General features: G+C 39.4%; 1 protein-coding gene across 14 annotated transcripts in view; it reads right to left on the minus strand.

Moving 5' to 3' along the window:
* Positions 1 to 19,373, minus strand: part of LOC141917819 (nipped-B-like protein) — a 172,970-nt gene that overhangs the window by 41,743 nt on the left and 111,854 nt on the right. For 12 of the 14 annotated variants that reach the window (XM_074811411.1, XM_074811403.1, XM_074811407.1 and 9 more), the window contains 5 exons: positions 10,455 to 10,637; positions 2,610 to 2,807; positions 2,389 to 2,460; positions 2,213 to 2,302; positions 954 to 1,057 (listed from right to left, as the gene is read on the minus strand). In XM_074811411.1, the coding sequence (XP_074667512.1) occupies positions 954 to 1,057; positions 2,213 to 2,302; positions 2,389 to 2,460; positions 2,610 to 2,807; positions 10,455 to 10,637 (647 nt within the window). The remainder of the gene's footprint in view (positions 1 to 953; positions 1,058 to 2,212; positions 2,303 to 2,388; positions 2,461 to 2,609; positions 2,808 to 10,454; positions 10,638 to 19,373) is intronic. The other 2 variants (XM_074811409.1, XM_074811417.1) reach the window with 1 other exon arrangement.

Raw genomic sequence — 19,373 nt, forward strand, 5'->3', positions numbered from 1 at the left:
GCAACGAAATTCTGATTTTATGTATACACGTATGTATGTAAAAAAAACAGGAAACAGAGGTTAAGGGTGAGAACTATCAGGAAAGAGAAACACTCAGGCTGATAACACACTACAAAGGAAGGCAGGGAGGTTGAAGAAAAGGACAGAAAGAATATCTAAATCTTGGATTAAAGAAAACCCTTCAGAGTGACTTTAAGTGGCTTCACAGACACTTCATAAACATAGTAAGTGGTCATGAGCAGGCAGAGTAAGAATTTAACACAAGACTGCCCAAAGCCAAGAGTTCTATGAAGATAAGGAAAGCAAGAACATTGGTTCTAGAGGTGTGATACCAACAGTTGGTGTCAACAGAAAGTTCCCTTGAACTCAAGTCGGGAAGAGTATGGCAAAGAAACCACAATGTGCAGTATACAGAAAATTAATCTTATTATCGCCTGGGGCATTAAATCTTCTAAGTTTGAAAGGAGTCTTTGGAGAGAGGAAGGAAGTAGGCAATTCAGTGTGATGCTGGATGGACACCATACATTTACATTGCACTAACGGCATATATCAGAAAGGGTGGATCTTTTGACTTTGCCAGCACATTCTGTTTTATTGTGGTTGCTCAACACTAGCTGTAAGGAGCAAAGCCTATAGGCTGATGTGCTTTTGTGAAAGTAGATTAATTATTTTAGATTTTACTGCTCAGACATGTGTTACCTATTGACATATAGTGCTCTGAGTCAGCGCTAACACTGAGAAAGACCATTCAACAAAAATGTCTCAGCTTCAGATGGTAACAGTTAAGATGTGGTAACTTTTTAAACACTTCAGCTAAGTCAGCAGAAGCACAACTCTTCACAGTATCTGACACATGCACACCTGAAGAAGGTGGAATACTACAGGAGACAAAAGTTTTTGTATGTTTAACAAAATTAAATGTTCAAAAAGAATTAAATACTATGAAGATGTACCTTGTCCATAATGCCCATTGCCTTGATTTTTGCAGATTCACTACCCAGCTCACTAAGCTGATGCTTTCCCAGTAGAAATTCCTGTGGAATCTCATCATCATCGCCTTAAAAAAAATTAAAAATTAACAATCATATTTCTAATAAGACTTCAAGGAAACCAGTATTTTACAGCCAATATGAAAAAGCCAAATGAAGAAAAAGAACTGATTTTCCAAATAGCTAGCATCTAATCTAATGTTCCGTCTAATGAAGACTGACGATGACAACTTTTGGTTGTGTTAAAATGACTACTTGTTAAATGAGACTGAAAGTCATAAATTAAAAATATTTTTAATATAGCAAAATTCATTTATTGTAGCTCTTGTGCCATCAACCTCATTTCAGTAAAACAAATCTTAAATGATTGTAGTCCTAATTCTAAAGTTCAAATCTGAGGAAGGGCAATAGATGAAAAACACATAGGAAATTAAGTATGTTGGGATACACTGCATCTTAATCACATTTACCCTTACAGAAAAAGTCATGATGTTACAGGATGTACAGAAAGAACCAATTACTTCACTCTTTAATCCAAGGTTGTAGACACCAATGCTGTAGTGATTTATTTACTATGCTCCTCCCCTTGTTCTAATCTTGTGACAAAGATGGTAGGAAAAAAATTAACAAATGCTCCATTATCCATTTCAATAGAAAGTCATCTTGGTCAACCTGAACTACTTTGTCAGACACTTATGCTAAGCTGGCTTATTTTCCACTGAAATAGATAAGGAGCACACAGTGATTCAGTGCCTCACCCATAAGTGCATAAGCACTCTGCTACTGAATTGAATAATCAAGTTCTGTTGGGCCAAAGGCCACAACAGATGCAAAATTATGTGCCTCAGACATTACTGGCAAGAGAACCCTCTTACATTAGTGCTGTTTACAAAGATATGTTTGACAGAAGATAACACCCTAATGACATCCCAAAGAGGTATCCTTTCCACTCCAGGGGACTACTATTTGTCTCATTGTGATTTATGTCCCTTTTGGATTCTGCAGGGAGGAAGAGGGAAGATCTTCTTCCCGGAGCAGCAAGTGAAATTGGAAAGGTAAAGGCCTCCACTCAAGGTAGAAGCCGTATAAATGCAGTATACTGTAGCATGTATCACAGGCAATTAAATCACAAAGAAGGAAGTCTGAAAATACTGAGATGCAAATATTTTTGTTTCTTGTGTTTCTAATTGGGGGAAGCATTTTGAAAATTTCTGACATATTACCAAAAGCTGTAAAATCCATGTCTTCTAAATTTTCCAAAATATTCTCTATTGAAGCAGCAAATCTTTTGAAAGTTGAAGAATCCATCATTTCTGGCGGAAAAAAGAAATTTATCTATAATTATTTTATATACAAAACAGAAAACACAAACTGTAAAAAATAAATCTTCTAAAATTACCTTCAGGTGTTAGTTTAGGTTCATAAGCTTTCCTCTTCTTTTGTTTTTCTTTTTTCTTCATTTTTCTAGCCACTAAGTAAGGGAATAGAGGATTTTTTTACATTTCTTACACTTATATTCAATACTGCATATAAAGATGTTTATTTTAAAATGTTTAACATATCCTTTAAAAATGCACTAGTATTATGGAAGAAAATAAAATTTTAAAAACAATCAATTACCCTCACTGAGGCTAGGAGGAGGAGAATAATCATCTATATCAGAATCATCGGGACTTCGATTACGGTAACGGCCACTACCAGAAGTCCTCCTTCCTTCATTATAATAACCACTTCTCCTATGGTCACCAGAACTTCTTCTGTCATGTTCTTCATACTCCCAAGCTTCATCTCTATCCTTTTTAAGTCTTTTACGAGAAGCTAGAAATGAAATGCATTTTCATTATAAGTACAAAAATTCTACTTTTAATAGCTCAAGATTATACATTTGCAAGTTAAACACTATCTTATAGATGTTCTGTAAAACAAGTGAACACTAAAACTATCATATAAAATTCTGTTATGACATTATTCTAACAATTTATTTTGAATTACATGAAAACTGTGCCTGAAACTGGCAAAGATACCAGCAAACATTTAAAAATACAATTTTACAGGGCATTTGTCCTTTTAAACAAAGTCAGGAAAGTAGAAAAAAAAATCAAAGTAAGTTTCATCCTTTCATAAGAGAACACAGATAATTTCTTCAGTTATCTAAATTGTGACTATTACTGGGTATCCATGTTCCAACTCAGTGATTGCTTTGCCCATCTAACGCAACAAGTTCCAATGAAACTTGTCAATCTAGTTGCTTAAAGATATTCTGTTTTGCCAAGACAAGTAAAATTTTATCTTAATATATATTACAGGAAATTCAGTGTAAAGGAGAAAGCTGGAGTCACAATTCTGGGCCAGGCAGCGAGTATATACCACAGAAGGTTATTATAACCAGTTTTCAGTCAGGACCAAAAAGTCTCGCAGAACTGAACGTTGAAAAATTGGGATAAATGTTCTATAGAGAAACATGGAAATAAAGTGTGTATGTGTGTGTGGGGGGGGGAATGGAGAGTTCTTTGCTATTTTCAAAGACAGTCTTGAAGGGGAAAGGGTGCTAAGATGTAACAGAAAAAGGATATAGAGGAGGAGGTAATTTCATCCATTAAATCAGCCAACTCTCCATTACCTAAGGTAACAGGATAACTGGGCTAGTAAAGAGATATCTAACACAGACCACGCTTTGCTGGGTAAAAAACTGGCTGGATGGCTGGGCCCAAAGAGTTGTGGTGAATGGAGTTAAATCCAGTTGGCGGCCGGTCACGAGTGGTGTCCCCCAGGGCTCGGTTTTGGGGCCACTCCTGTTTAACATCTTTATTGATGATCTAGATGAGGGGATCGAGTGCACCCTCAGTAAGTTTGCAGATAACACCAAGTTGGGTGGGAGTGTTGATCTGCTCGAGGGTAGGGAGGCTCTGCAGAGAGACCTGGACAGGCTGGAGCGATGGGCTGAGGCCAACTGGAGGAGGTTCAATAAGGCCAAATGCCGGGTGCTGCACTTGGGCCACAACAACCCCCAGCAGCGCTACAGGCTTGGGGAGGAGTGGCTGGAGAGCTGCCAGTCAGAGAGGGACCTGGGGGTGTTGATTGACAGCCGGCTGAACAGGAGCCAGCAGTGTGTCCAGGTGGCCAAGAAGGCCAATGGTATCCTGGCCTGTATCAGAAATAGCGTGGCCAGCAGGGACAGGGAAGGGATCTTACCCCTGTACTCGGCACTGGTGAGGCCGCACCTCGGTTACTGTGTTCAGTTTTGGGCCCCTCACTACAAAAAGGACATTGAATGACTCGAGCGTGTCCAGAAAAGGGCAACGAAGCTGGTGAAGGGTCTGGAGCACATGTCATACGAGGAGTGGCTGAGGGAACTGGGGTTGTTTAGTCTGGAGAAGAGGAGGCTGAGGGGAGACCTCATCGCCCTCTACAACTACCTGAAAGGAGGTTGCAGAGAGCTGGGGATGAGTCTCTTTAACCTAGTAATAAGCGATAGGACAAGAGGGAATGGCCTCAAGTTGCACCAGGGAAGGTTTAGACTAGATATTAGGAAGTATTTCTTTACAGAACGGGTTGTTAGGCGTTGGAATGGGCTGCCCAGGGAGGTGGTGGAGTCCCCATCCCTGGAGGTGTTTAAGAGTCGGGTTGACATAGCGCTGAGGGATCTGGTGTAGTTGGGAACTGTCAGTGTTAGGTTAATGGTTGGAGTAGATGATCTTCAAGGTCTTTTCCAACCTAGATGATTCTGTGATTCTGTAACTGTGCTGTGAAGATCAAAACGGCTCCAAAACATTATATTCTAGACTAGCAGAGTTTATTATTCTTGTGAACTTGCATATAACAGCCCTGACATCTGTGTGCCTCTACCAAAGTCTCATGAAGTTTAGAGAGGTATGACTGTATATAGGGTTGTTTCTGAGCAAAACGGCTCCAAGCATTCGGACAGAACTGGAACAGAACTGACAAGGTCTTTCCACAACCCCAGTTTATTGAGAAGCATAGGAAACATACCAGGATATGGTCACACCTGGTATAGTACCAGGACATAGTCAATAGTCAGACCAGGCTCAGAACTAATAAAAATAACAACATTAAACCTGTGGTGCTACTAATGCTCTGCACTGCACCCTAGAGGGCTCCCACTTCTGAAAACATAATACAAAACTTCTGCACAGAGGTGGTCCAAGTGTTTAAGGCACTAACTTAGTTCATGCTTTGAGCTGTTCTGCTTATGGATCAGACTTGCTTCTGAAGGCAGCACAGTCATGTTCACAAGGCCTGAGCTACTAAACACTGTCAGTTCTAAAATGGTTGAGAGTTAACTGGAACTGAAGAAATGGAGAGCTGTCTGGGATACCTGAAATAAACATATCAGAGAAGAAAGTAGGGGGATTATGGGAAAAGGCTTTACACAACTGATTCTTTTCCCCCCATGAGACAGTATTTTGTGGAGGTAGATGAAATCTGTCTCTACAGCTTACAAATCATCAGTATCAATTTAAGCTCTATAGGACAAATTCTGACCCCAGCTACATCTCCATGACAAAAGTAACTTGCAATATTGCTTTACAGCAGAAATTTAAATTGACCGGTTTATCAATGCTGCATGACAAAACAGAACGTGTTACAGTTGTGCTGGCTCTGCAAAGCAAATAAGATGACCATGGGAACAGCTATTCACAATCAGTCATTACTCTACAAAGTTTATTTTGAAGAAGATAAAAATTACTAAAAATGTAAGTATTAATAATATTTCAAGAGTTATTATTAATTTTATACATAAAGACTATCTGGAATATAAACAACAAATTTCCTTCCGAATTCTGCCAAACATCTATGGAATAATACACTTAGCACTTCTTGTATGAGAATGATTTAATCAATTTTTAATTTATCATCATTTAACAAATGCCCCTTCTTCATGAGAAACTCAAAGAAATTTCTCTTCTTCTATAACAATCACTATTTCATATTTTTTAAAGTTCAATTTTAGACAACCAAAAGAATTCTGAAATACATATTTGTAACAGTACAAATCTATTCAGTGTACTTGTCACAAATCTTTCATTCTCTTGATCATTTTGTCTCATTTTAACTCAGTTCAGTTCTACAGTATCCTTTGAGAAATATTATAATTTATTTTTAAATCAGATGTCCTCAGTGAATTGTTTAGAATAATGGCCAAATCTCTTGAGTGGATATAGTGAACCTAGAATCCCTTAAAGCATATAATTACTGTGAAAGTTTTCCTTAATTTGCTTTACTCTGCATTTAAGAATTTCAACAGCCACTGTGACTAATAGGTAAAGATCTCTCTGAAATTCCTGACAATTCTCTCCATTCCCAACCAATTTAAATAATTGTGCTTTACTTTTTTTAACTCATTGTTCCGGATTATTAACATCAGAAACAGGTGAAATGATATGGTAAACAGAAAACAGAATCCTGAATGAAGCAAATCAACTGATTACAAGGTACCTCAAGGTCTCATACTCAGAGTCAAAGCAGCATTATTCGGTTATATTTTAAATGAAAAACAAACAAACAAAAGGACATTCTTTTTCAATTCTTTGCTAAAGATCAGAGGTATCGCTATTATAATTTTTATGTGTGCATGTGCATTGTGCATTTGTTGGACAAGAACTTGAAACTTATTAAAAAAGCAGGACAAACAAATCTTTCTCTTTTGGACCCTAAGAAAGACTAAGCAGCAAAACATGTTTTATAGAAGTAAGATGCTTAGATAAGCAAAGGTGGAGTCTAAACTTGGAAAAAAATCATTATAAGCAAGATGCCTTCTCAGGTTAACAGCAGTAGGCACTTCTCCTGTAGCCCTGCATAGGTAACACAGCTAAGATGTTACTCAGACTGAACTGATTCACGCCACTTTAATAGAGTTCCTTTTCAGTGTTGACTAACTGAACTACCATAGAGACTAACTAACTACACTCTTATTTTCAAGTAGGAAATCCCTTCCTTCGAAGCATATAAGAATTTCTTGACGCTTATGAACTTTACCTTATTGCACAGCAGAAGTCTAACTACAAACTTTGAAATCACTTTTTCTTTGAAATCACTTAATTCAAAAATAGTATCATCATCAGCAAATGCTATTTTGAGAAACCATCAGCAATAATTCCAGTTTTTCAAGCAATATACCATGGAAATAAGAGAAGAAATACTTTAAGGAACTTCCGGGCACTAACATTCTTAATTTATCATGTCAGAAAAATTCAAGAGGGGATCCTTTGTTTTTCTTATCAATGAAACTCAGAATAATTTAAAATCTATTTACTGAAATTTTTCTTTGCATAGCTTTGTGCACAATTTTTCTGAACTGTTTTACAGGATATTTTCTTTAATCTGACTGGCTAAAAATGTTTTCTTGCACAACTAAAAAAAAAAAATCTAGGCAGTGGTTTCCCATAAGGTAATTGGGAAAAGAAATTTAACAACTAGCTGCTTTTCATCTTGAGTGATAAATTAAAATCAAGTAATTTGATCAAGTAATTTGGCAGGCTTTAAACTGAAGAACTCAGGGGGGTAGGGTGTAAAGTGGTGACGTTCATGCCATTGCAACCAACTGGGGAATAAGTCAGGCCAACCAGAGCAGTGACAGATGTTCCTTAGCTGCCTCCCAAGATGAGAACCAGAAGACCAACCACCTCAAGTGTATGTATACCAATGCACACAGCTTGGGGAACAAACAGGAGGAACTGGAGCTTTGCGCACACTCAGAAAGTTATGATATCGTAGGAATAACTGAAACATGGTGGGACAACTCGCATAACTGGAGGATCGCAATAGATGGCTATAGGCTGTTTCACAAAGACAGGCAGGGAAGAAGAGGAGGAGGAGTCATGCTCTATGTTAAGGAGAACCTTGAATGTATAGAAGTCAACTATGGTGATTGTGGAAGCCCTATCAGATACCTCTGGGTCAAGATCAGAGGTGTCATCTCCAAGGGGGATCTTACAATAGGCATCGGCTACCGACCTCCAAACCAAGATGATAAGGCCAACAAAGCAACATTTGGGTCACTTAAGCAAGCTTCGGGTCAACAGAACCTGATTTTTATGGGTGACTTCAACTACCCAGATATTTGTTGGAAGAACAATACAGCAGCTCACACATCATCCATCAAGTTACTGGAATGCATAGAGGACTGCTTCCTCATACAAATGTTAGATGTGCCAACTAGGAATGAGGCACTGCCAGACTTGCTACTCACAAACCAAGAAAACCTGCTTTGTAATACCTCAGTTAGTGATAGCCTTGGCTGCAGTGATCACAATATTGTGGAGTTTGGGATCCCGCTGAGCACGCTGAAGGTTAGTACTAGGACAAAGGTTTTAGATTTTAGAAGAGCAAACTTCAGCTTGCTCTGAGCTCAGTTGGGAAGGATTCCATGGGAAGCTTCCATGAAGGATAAAGGAGCCAGTGAGTGCCGGGAGTTTTTCAAGAATGCTCTCCTGGAAGCACAAAACCAGTTCATCCACTATAAAGGGAAGTAGGCAGAGCAAGAGACCCCCTTAGCTTAACTACGAGCTTTTGAGTCTGCTCAAAACCAAAAGAGAAGTGTACCAGAGATGGAAAAGTGGATGAATACCCGTTGAGAACTACAAAGGCATTGCCAGGGGTGCAGAGGTGCAGTTACAAAAGCAAAAGCTCAGCTCGAATTGAAATTGGCCAGAGATGTCAAAAACTACAAAAAAGGGTTCTTCAGGTATGTAAACAACAAGCAGAAACAGAAGGAAAATATTGGCCTGCTATTGAAGAGGAGAGGTGAATTAGTCACCAACAACTCTGAAAGGGCAGAGGTTCTCAACACTTGCTTCACCTCTGTCTTTACCAGCACTGTTTGCCCCAGGCCTTGGGAACAAAAATCCAGGTTGATGCAAACACAGACCTACTGTCAGTGAAGGAAGAGTTGGTATGCAAACTATTACAGGAACTTGACCCCTACAAATCAATGGGCCCTGATGTTATCCACCTTCAATCCCTGGGAAAGTTATGGAACGAATGGCTATCACAAGTCAAATGAAACACGTGACTGGGAAAAGCCAGCACAGATTCACCAAGGGCAAATTGTGCTTGACAAACCTGATCACCTTATACATCACAGTAACCTGCTCGGTTGATGTGGGGAGAGCGGTGGACATTGTCTGTCTGGATTTCTCCAAGACTTTTGATATGGTTCCCCACAGCCTCCTCCTAGAGAAACTGAGGTGTTATGGTCTAAACAAGTGGTCTGTGCGGTGGGTGGGGAACTGGCTGCAAGGCTGCACCCAGAGGGTGGTGGGAAATAGCTCCTTTTCAAACTGGCAACCTGTCACAAGTGGGGTCCCCCAGGGATCGATATTGGGCCCAACACTGTTTAATATCTTCATACGTGATCTGGATGATGGGATCAAGGGTACCCTTATGAAGTTTGCTGATGATACCAAACTGAGTGGGGAAGTGGGCACTTTGGAATGGAGAGCCACCCTACAGGAAGACCTAGATAGGCTGGAAGAGTGGGCTAACAAGAACCTTATGAAGTTCAGCAAGGACAAATGTAAGGTCTTGCACATGGGAAAACGTAATCCAGGAGTGCAACACAGGCTGGGATCTACCTGGCTGGGGAGCAGCTCTGGGGAAAGGGACCTGGGGGTCCTGGTGGAACAACAAGCTCAACATGTGTGAACAGTGCATTGCAGTGGCAAAGAAAGCCAATGGGGTGCTGGGTTGCATCAACAAGGGCATCACCCGCAGAGGTAAAGAAGTCATTATCCCACTCTACTCAGCACTTGTCAGGCCACACCTGGAATACTGTGTTCAGTTTTGGTCCCCGCTAGACAAAAAAAGATGTGGACAGGCTGGAGAGGGTCCAGAGAAGGGCCACAAAGATGATCAAAGGACTGGGAAGCCTGCCATATGAGGAAAGGCTGAGAGAACTGGGTTTATTCAGCCTGGAGATGAGAAGGCTTAGGGGAGACCTTATCACCATGTTCCATGTTTAAAGGGTGGCTACAAAGAAGATGGAGACTCCCTTTTTACAAGGAGTCACATGGAAAAGATGAGGGGTAATGGGTACAAGTTACTCCTGGGGAGATTCCGACTGAACACAAGAGGAAAGTCTTTCACAATGAGAACAATCAGCCACTGGAATAATCTCCCCAGGGAAGTGGTGGATTCCCCAACATTGGACACTTTTAAGATTCAGCTGGACAGGGTGCTGGGCCATGTTGTCTAGACTGAGCTTTTGCCAAGAAAGGTTGGACCAGATGATCCTTGAGGTCCCTTCCAACCTGGTATTCTATGTTTCTATGATTGTATGAATTTTTATTTTAAAAGAAAAAAAGTTCTTGGCCAAGTAGATGTCTGGACAGCAAATTTGTTTTCATATGTTTTAGGGTAGCCAACAAAAAAAAAAACACATATCTTTTCGTAAAAGCAAAATATTAGCCTTCTTTAGGAGTAGGAACAGAACGATGTACTACTTACATTCAAAAGCTTCTTCACTGTCATTATCTTCATCAGAACTGATTTCAGCATATTTTGGTTTCTCATTAACTGTGCTACGTTTGCGCTTGTTCATTTTCACACGTTCACAAAGCGGCATGGTGGATTCAATTTCTGCCAGGAGCTCAGGAGGCAACTCCTTTAACACTGACTGATCTATGCTACCTATTAATGGAGAGCAAGAAGAGTAAATGTGAACCTGAAGATAATAATAAGGGCCCAACACTACAATCCTTTCTCGGGAACTGCTTACAGTATATCTACTAATAAATAATACCAGTTAGATATACTTGGATGTATTTGACAGCCCTTTCTAAAGTTGCATTTATTGTTCACACTGCAATTAGAAATTAACATAATAAATTGCATACACATCTCCTTCAATAAAATATTTTGTCAGGCATATAAACAAATTCAAATTGGTGAATTTCCTTTGTAAAAAGACATCCTTGCTCTACTTCCACAAAATTTAGTCTTATTGCAGTTCATCCTCTGAATTCAGCAGGTTTTCTAGCAGTGTAGGTAAATTAAGGATTCATTATGCCTCATTAACAGTTCTGTTCTCATTCATATTATTTAGTGTACATAATACAGTAATCTTCCCTTTTCTAGTATGTAGAGACAATCTGTGGCAGAATCTCTGGTGTCTTATTCCTAAATACAGACCAAATCACTGACATCCCAACCTCTGCCTCAGATTTTTTTTTTCTTACCTCTTACTAGTAGTTTTATAATGCAACCCAAATTTTTGCTTGATTTTGTTACAAAGCATAGTTGAAAGACTTTTATTTAATATAGAGAAACAGCAAGCTGGACCACATCAGGTTTCTTTTCCACAGAGGTAAATAGTTAGACATCATCACACAATTCTCATCACATTTTGAAACTACGATTAGGCCCATACGTTGTCAGTATGAAGGAGACTTACAGTCAAAATATTTTACAAGTGATACAAGGAAACCAAATTAATTCAGAAGAATTTATTGGGGTTTTGTTTATTTGATGTCTTATCTTTATTTATCAAAGAACCTATTGCACAGATTTTAAGATTATCTGACTAAACTGTTAACCTTTTTCCAACAACAGAACAAATGCCTTCGTCATAAGTGCCTCTCTCTCTCCTTCCCAAGGCATACTATATTATTTAGAGAGGAAATGACTTGCCAATTGCTATACACACACACACAATCCTCCAAGAAATCATCTTCTGGATGAGAATTCACTTTTTAATTGCATTCACTATATCACTACCATAAATTTCTAAAATGTATTTCCATTTTTACACTAATACCCCATCTTCTAATCCAAACTTAGTCTTCCTGCCTCCCCTTTAAACAACTTTAACTGGAATTAGAAGAGCCTTAATATGAGAAAATAGTTTCCAGCAACAAAATTTTAAAAAAGTATCATATATTACTGGTTTCACATATCTTTACATCCATACAAACTGCCTATAAGCAATGAAACTAATGATCAGAAAAAATATTTTTCTATAATTCTCAGGTATGTTCAGCAAGTCATCTCATTTCAGTGCATTTTAAAAAAAGATTTAACTTAAAATATTGGGTTTTTTAAACTGAGGTAGGGAAATACCTATAAAGTAAAACTGATAGCAAAAGTTGTCCCTGCTTCCCCCATGCTGCAGTCACTCTTATTTATTTGCTTTAAATTGCCATCCTTTGATAATTGCCACCTGCCAAAGTTACCCAAATTCTCAATACTGCTTTCAAAAATGCTAGAAAACATGTCACAGCATGGTTTACCATGGTGCTGTGAAATTATTATTCTTTGTGATCTGGGCACTTGACTGAAGATAGGCAGAAATATGACAGCACAGACAGGTCAGTTCCTTTATGTGTACCACCAGCTGACTGGATGCCAGCCAGGTCTAAATCTGGACACTGCATAGCCATGTCTGAGCAGTGGTGTCCCCACACTAATACTCCATGTCTCTTTGTAAGCCTATACAGTGTCTGAAGAGAGTTAGCCCCAGACTAGAGGAAAATTTACACATACATGTTTTAAGACAATTTCCATAGGTGAAATCACTAGAGGGCCTCAGATCCTGTTTTTTTAAACACATTCTCAGTTTCATGCACTGTTGGTAATTTCATTGAAATCAGTGGGACAACACACAGAGCATAAAGCCTACAGCAAATCTGGCCAAAGACATTGCAAAAAACAGCTGCAAATAAAGAAACAAAAGTTGCATTAAGATTCATATAGATGCTTAAAAGCTAGATGCACTTATACTAATAGGAGTATTTTCTACAAATGTATCTTTAAACCTCTCCTAGTCTACAATGAAAAGCAAATTTAAAAACAGAATAACTAGTAAGAAAGATTGCTTGGAAAGGAAATCAGAAAAGGAAATAAATCAGTAATGGATTGTATACCTAGCTTGGCAAGAGTTCCATGACCAAATTCTAATTCAATTCGATTTCAAACTCAATTTCAAAACTATGCCTGAATGTTTCATGATGTAATTTTAAGACTGTGAACGTTGCTTTGAGGATCTGTTAGAACAGAATTTGTCCTTTATTTTCCTTATACTGTGCACAAAGAACATCTCAGTAAGATGAAAGGTGATATATTTTAGAGTAAGAAAACCCTTAAAAAACAAAAAAAACCCCAAAACACGAAACAAAAATCACAGGCTACTACTCTCCTACCTCCTAGGAATATCTTTGTTCCTGGGGTAGAACACTACTCAATCTTTAAAAATAAGTCAATTACCACAGTGTTAATTAGACACAACGAAAAATGCAAGTACTTTAAATATTTGGGAAAATAACTTTATTTCCTTCTCAAAAGTTCCAAGCTTTCTATGTTCCCCAATGCTAAATTCAACTAATGCTTAAACTGCACTCTCTCTTGTTACAGATATTTCAGATGATAGTATAAACTTCCCCCTTTTTCTTTTATTAGGGAATATGAAAATCTTTCTTTATTCAAGAAGGGAATAGCAGAAAAGAGAGCAAATAAAATTATTGTAAAGTGCTCTATAAGCCATCTATAAAGTTTCTGTCACAATGTTCCCTGGAACAAATCTGCTACATGCCCAGTTTCCTTGAGGACTGTAAATAACCAAATCTAAAATGACTTTTACTCATGCAGTACAAAGGAGTTAAGCATGACTGCACATGTATGAACAATTCTGATATACATGGAAAAGGACTCCCCATCCTTTCTGAAGAAATTCAGGGATATTATATACTGTGGGACTCCAGTCAAGAGGTTGTTAATATTTATTTTACTTTATTACTTATGTTGAGTCAGGGCAACCCAATCTTCACTAGAAATATCTTACTAAATTATTTTTTTTATAGTCCATATTTTATAATAAATGTAGTATTTGTTCAGGGTAGTAAAGAAATACTTAAGAGAATCCATTTCACCATAAGAATCCAGTCACATGGCAACAAACATTAGGTTATAGAATCCATACTAATGCCTTTTCACTTTACAGGATACTTTTCAAAAACATTTAAAAGAATATAGAACACAAAGCCATTTGAAAGCATCTACAAAAACACATATGATCACCTTTTTTCAATTTGTTTTTCAATTTGTTTGATAAGTTTGCTAAGACCTGGCACCTACTTTCCTGCTTTCACTTTAATCAGTTACATTCGACTCTAGCTTGCATGGCTTTTTAAATAGCAAAGGAGAAAATAACTTTACTAAAAAGTTACTCCACAAGTTAATAAGATTGCCCCAGTAAACCAAGCTTTCTGAAAAACTGTTCTTGTCAACAGAATAACTCATTTTTTTTTTCAATGCATGTGATCAGCATATACAGTATGCCTGAAATGGACTATAGGCATCAGTGTTCTTCAGACATCACTTACGCATGCTCTCAAAGCTGCCACAACTATTAAAACAAACCCACAAGAAAAGTACCATCATAACCAAATCTTTGTTCCACTGCAAGAAATCACAATGCTGATAAACTCCACATTAGTGAAACTGAAGGGTGAGTCACAGAGTAGCTGTAAGAACAATTCATTGACAGTTCATCTTGAAGAACCGCATACATGAACAACCACTTCTTCAGTGCTTTTTCAAACCTATGCAATGCTGTTCATGACTTACTAGTTGCTTGTTGGTGAAAGAACATATGCTTGGTTTTGTTTGGTTGCCATTATCAAAAGGTTTCTTTGAGAAGATATTCGGAGAATCTTCAGCTGTTACTGAATATCCACTGATCATCAAGATATTTGTTTCTCACCAAGCAATTCTTGACAAAATATAATACAGTTAAAAACCAGCCAGAGAATCTTAGCTAAAAATGAATTAGTCCATAAACCTCCTCCCATATTCTATTTTAATCTGGGAAGCTTTTCAAAGGGTTTTGCCATATATAGTAGAAAGAGTTCTACAAATGTCTAGCGAATATATTTCCTTTCTTCACGTATGGCTTAAAAAAAGAATGGCAAAGCACAGATCTGATTCAAAGTTCAGCATCGCTTTTTGTTCAGAACTTGATAGGTGGCTTCAAGTTTGTAGAACAGCCTTTAACTTTAGCTAATATTTATGTAAATCTAATCTTTAGAAGAATCCAAAAATCACTCTGCCTTGAATTTGCAAGTCAAATAGATCACCCTGATTCAGTCAGATGCAAAAAAACCCCACCAAAAAACATAACATCATTATGGACTTTTATTGGATCCATTCAATATGGACAACACAACTATATTTTGACACAACAATCAGTGTGTCAGATTAGTTTCACCTGGCTTGATAAGGTAACTTCAAACAAGCAGCTGTGGAAAAGGGGCTGCTGCTTGCTGACACTTAGGTCAGCTTTCCAGGATCAGAGAGGCCATTCCTGCCATAAAATCAAAACCAACACTAATAAACTTTGTTATCTTCTCAGTAATGATTTATCTTTGCTTTCCAAACTATGGAAAACAGAAGTATGGTTTACATTTTGGTGTAGTTTTCTATTAACTTACAAGCCATCAAGATTCAAAAACATTTAGAAACCTAAACTCTGATTTGCTACTTCCATAACTATAATAGACAATTAATACAGTATAAACAATCCATATCAGTTTGCTTATATGGTTACTTTAAAACACTCATGACATCAAAATAGCCTGTTTGCACATACATCTACTGCAACAAATGAATAAGTGCTTGAAGAAAAACTGCCCATGAAGTTAATTTCAAAACTAAGGTTTATTTTAATGAAGTCTTTTGCATAAATTAGCCTCCCATAAATACTGTCTTTTCCATTTCTGTGCGCTAATACTTTGTAATAAGCAAAACTGCAGTAAATGCAATTTCATATTTGTAATCTCATATAAATATATCTTGTAGTTTAAAATGCAACTTTTTCTAAATATCAAGACATTATAGAAAAGAACACACAAGGGTCTAAGAGGGTGCCCTGGGTTTGTGTGTGTGGCGGGGGTTTTGGTAGCAGGGGAGGGGGCTACAGTGATGGCCCCCTGTGAAGCTTCTCAAAGCTCACCCGGCTCCAAGTCAGACCTGCCTCTGGCCAAGGATGAGCCAGTCAGTGATGGTCATGCGATAACATATTTAAGAGGGGAAAACCAGCAGCAGAGAGACAAGTGGGATGTGAGAGAAACACCTATGCAGACACCATGGTCAGTGAAGGCGATGGGGGGGGGGGAGGCACTCAGGTGCTGGAGCAGAGACCCCCCTGCAGCCCATGGTGAGAGGGCAGGATGTCCCATGCAGCACCCATGGAGGTCCACGGTGGAGCAGATGCCCACCTGCAGCCCCTGGAGGACCCCATGCTGGAGCAGGGGGCTGTGCCCAAAGGAGGCCAGGACTCTGAGAAGCCCCCACTGTTGTAGTTCAGCACTGGGAGGACTGCGACATGCAGGATGGACTCATGCTGGAGCATACTGGGAAGGGCTGTGGCCTGTGGGAGGGACTCATGTCAGAGAAAGTTTGTGGAGGACTGTCTCCTGTGAGAGGGGAATCACACAGGAGCAGGGAGAGAATGCCAGACATTCCTTCCGTTCCGTGTGTGTCGTGTTCCCCCCTCCCCATGAGGTGGAAGAAGCAGCAGGATTTACTGCACCCCCCATTCCCTGCCCCCTGCACTGCTTGGGGGAGGGGGGAGGTAGAGTTATTGGGAGCAAAGCTGAGCCTGAGAAGAAGGGAGGGATGGGGGAAGGTGTTTTCAAGATGTGGTAATGCTTCTCACGGTCCTACTCTGTCTGTTAAGTGTTGTTGTTGTTAGGTGTCTGTATTAAATTTATGTTCTTTTTTCTTCCCCTAATGAGTCTGTCTTTTGCCTGTGATGCTAATGGGTGAGTCATCCCTCTCTGTCCTTATGTCAATCCCTCAGTCTTTTGCTTCATTTTCTCCTTCTCAGAACTAGGGGGGAAGGGCGGAGTGAGTGGCTGCCTAGTGCTCAGTTGCCCTCTGGGCTCAAACCAGGACAGAGGGAACAGTGCCACTTGTTTGGGGTGGGGATACGAATCTTAACTTTGCATTTCTCAGTGTTTAGAAATTATAATATAGCCACTCCCCACATTCTGGAATTTCTACACTAATGAATTGCCACGCATCTTCATTTTGACATTAAAAATAAAAACTTACAGATTACAGCTCAATTTTGCCCTTCCCTCAACTCCTTTTTAGCCACAGAAGGTATTAACTACCTACTGGATTCTTCTTATTTTGCTGATGACTAGTATATCCAGTCTTGCTGCTATTCCACAGAGGCCAAGCTCACCTTCCTTACATGTCCTCTCTGAGCATTTGAGAGAGGATGTTCCAGTGGTTTTGGGTCTACTTCCCTTATGTATCACCAGCCTACTGTCTAACTTTCTCAAGTCATTTTGGGTCACTGCTATAACTACTCTGATAAAACCTCTTGTCAGACATATATAATACAGGAAGGAAAGCAGATTCTTTCTGGATTAGCTCAAGCAACCTTCAAACTCTGTGCTAAATCAAATAAAATACACTCTTACTCTGTAACAAGAGTGCCTTCTTTCTTGTTGATGGATAGCCATGTCATTGTAACTACAACACCACAGACTCACAGCTGTGAGAGACGAAAAAACAGGCCTGCGAGAAACATGGACTGAGAAAAACAGCCTGAGAAAGAGATAAAGGTTAGCAGGGGGAGCGGAGGCCCTCCGAGCTAAGGAATGCCTCAAACATTCGCAAGACGAAACTATAGTCCCGGGGTGGATGGTGTGGGGGTCGAAGCTGATAAGGCTGCCCCAATAACACAGGATGCAGCTGGAGGAGGGAGCCCTGTGGAGACAGGACGGCTCTGCTCTGGTGCACCTGGCCAAATTTCAAGGGCCATCTGTCCGGTGAATGACCTTTGCTTCATTATCCACAAAATGCATATTAAAGTTAACACCCCTCAATATGCTAACGAGGGCTAACATGATCATGCTAATTACATCATCCCATGAAACACCTCACCCCTCCCCGTACATGGGATACGTAGGTATGTGGGTCGACCTAGGGGATGGACCCAAGGAAAGTGGGTATAAATCAAGGGGGGGGAAGGGGAGGGGGCTGAAGAGTGAAATGAAGCGAAGAAGACGGATGCCTCCTGGAACCCTCGCTGGTGGGATCGACGCAGAAACCCAGACTGGCGATCTCTATTCCCCTATTCCCTCCATCTCCCTCCTTTCCTTTTTCCCCTTTTTCCTTCACTACCATTAAGAAATGCAAGGCATACTGTATTGATTGCCACAACTTGTTATATACTTAGCCAATTATCATGTGTTCAATTAGTACACTGTGTGTTCAATTACTACATTAATTCTACTACAACCACTCATGCAGATAAGGTTCTATTTTAGATTAAGAACTAAAAGAAAAAAGAGGGGATAAAAGTACTTCCCTACTTTATGAAGATGCTTAGAAAATAAACATCCTTTTAAAATAGTTAAGTTCTGTTACAGTATAGCAGTCAGGCACTACAGTGCAAAGGGCCACATAACTACCTGTGATTGATGAACAGCTTACTGGTTAAAGCTGAAAATTTTCAGCTATCCCTTAGTGTGCAAATTTAATTATATCCTTTCCACTGTGCTCTCCCTTAAAATGCTCCAGTATGTTCTTTATATCTGAGTCCTTGGTGATCAGAGTCCCTTGCCCACCAGCATCACACTCCTCCAAATAATTCTGTGCCCTGGAGAGTTTTAAGAACAGAAGGGGAAACAGGGAAATTGCAATCCTTTTCTCAAAGAGAAATTTAAAGTATGAGGAAATTACATCTGCTCATAAGACAGAAGTTCCACTTTTATCTCAATACCATATCATCAGCTGAAAAACACACCATAAAGATAAATACTGATTAAAATAATCTGAGTAGTCGTCCATTTACTTCAGTGGCTTTCCTCTTTCCTTTCCCATTCTCTGCCTTAAAGTTTGTGGAAGGGCATACAGCTACATCCTATAAACAGGATATAACCCTTTACTGAGCCCCTTACCCTCACCTTTTGACTACATCCATAAAGGGATAACTCCTCAGCTCAGCTCACACACGTGCCTGAAAAAGGGTGGAAGACTGAGATCCCCTCATCACCGCCCAAGGGACTGCGCCCACAGGACTCTGCTGCAATGGATTTGGCGGGAGGGAAAGCAGTGTTAGGAAAAAGTATGTCCTATATCATTCCATAGAACCTGCTTGAACATCTTTCAAAATCATTTTTCCTCATCTACCCCAATACTGGCACAAAGGGAAGGCTCTCAGCCTTGGGCTAAATAAAATAAGAGATTCAGGCTCCTTGGTTATATTCCAGTCCTTAGCTCTGGCCTTGAGAAATAGGACCCAGCTAGGTTGGTGGGTCAGAGAAGAATCTGGACACAGGAACTGAATGTAGTAGAGATCATCATTGCCCACGGCTAAGCAGCACAGATTCAAAAAGGATTTTACAATAGCACAAA

This window comes from Strix aluco, chromosome W, assembly GCF_031877795.1.
Source record: "Strix aluco isolate bStrAlu1 chromosome W, bStrAlu1.hap1, whole genome shotgun sequence".
NCBI classification, from domain to species: domain Eukaryota; kingdom Metazoa; phylum Chordata; class Aves; order Strigiformes; family Strigidae; genus Strix; species Strix aluco.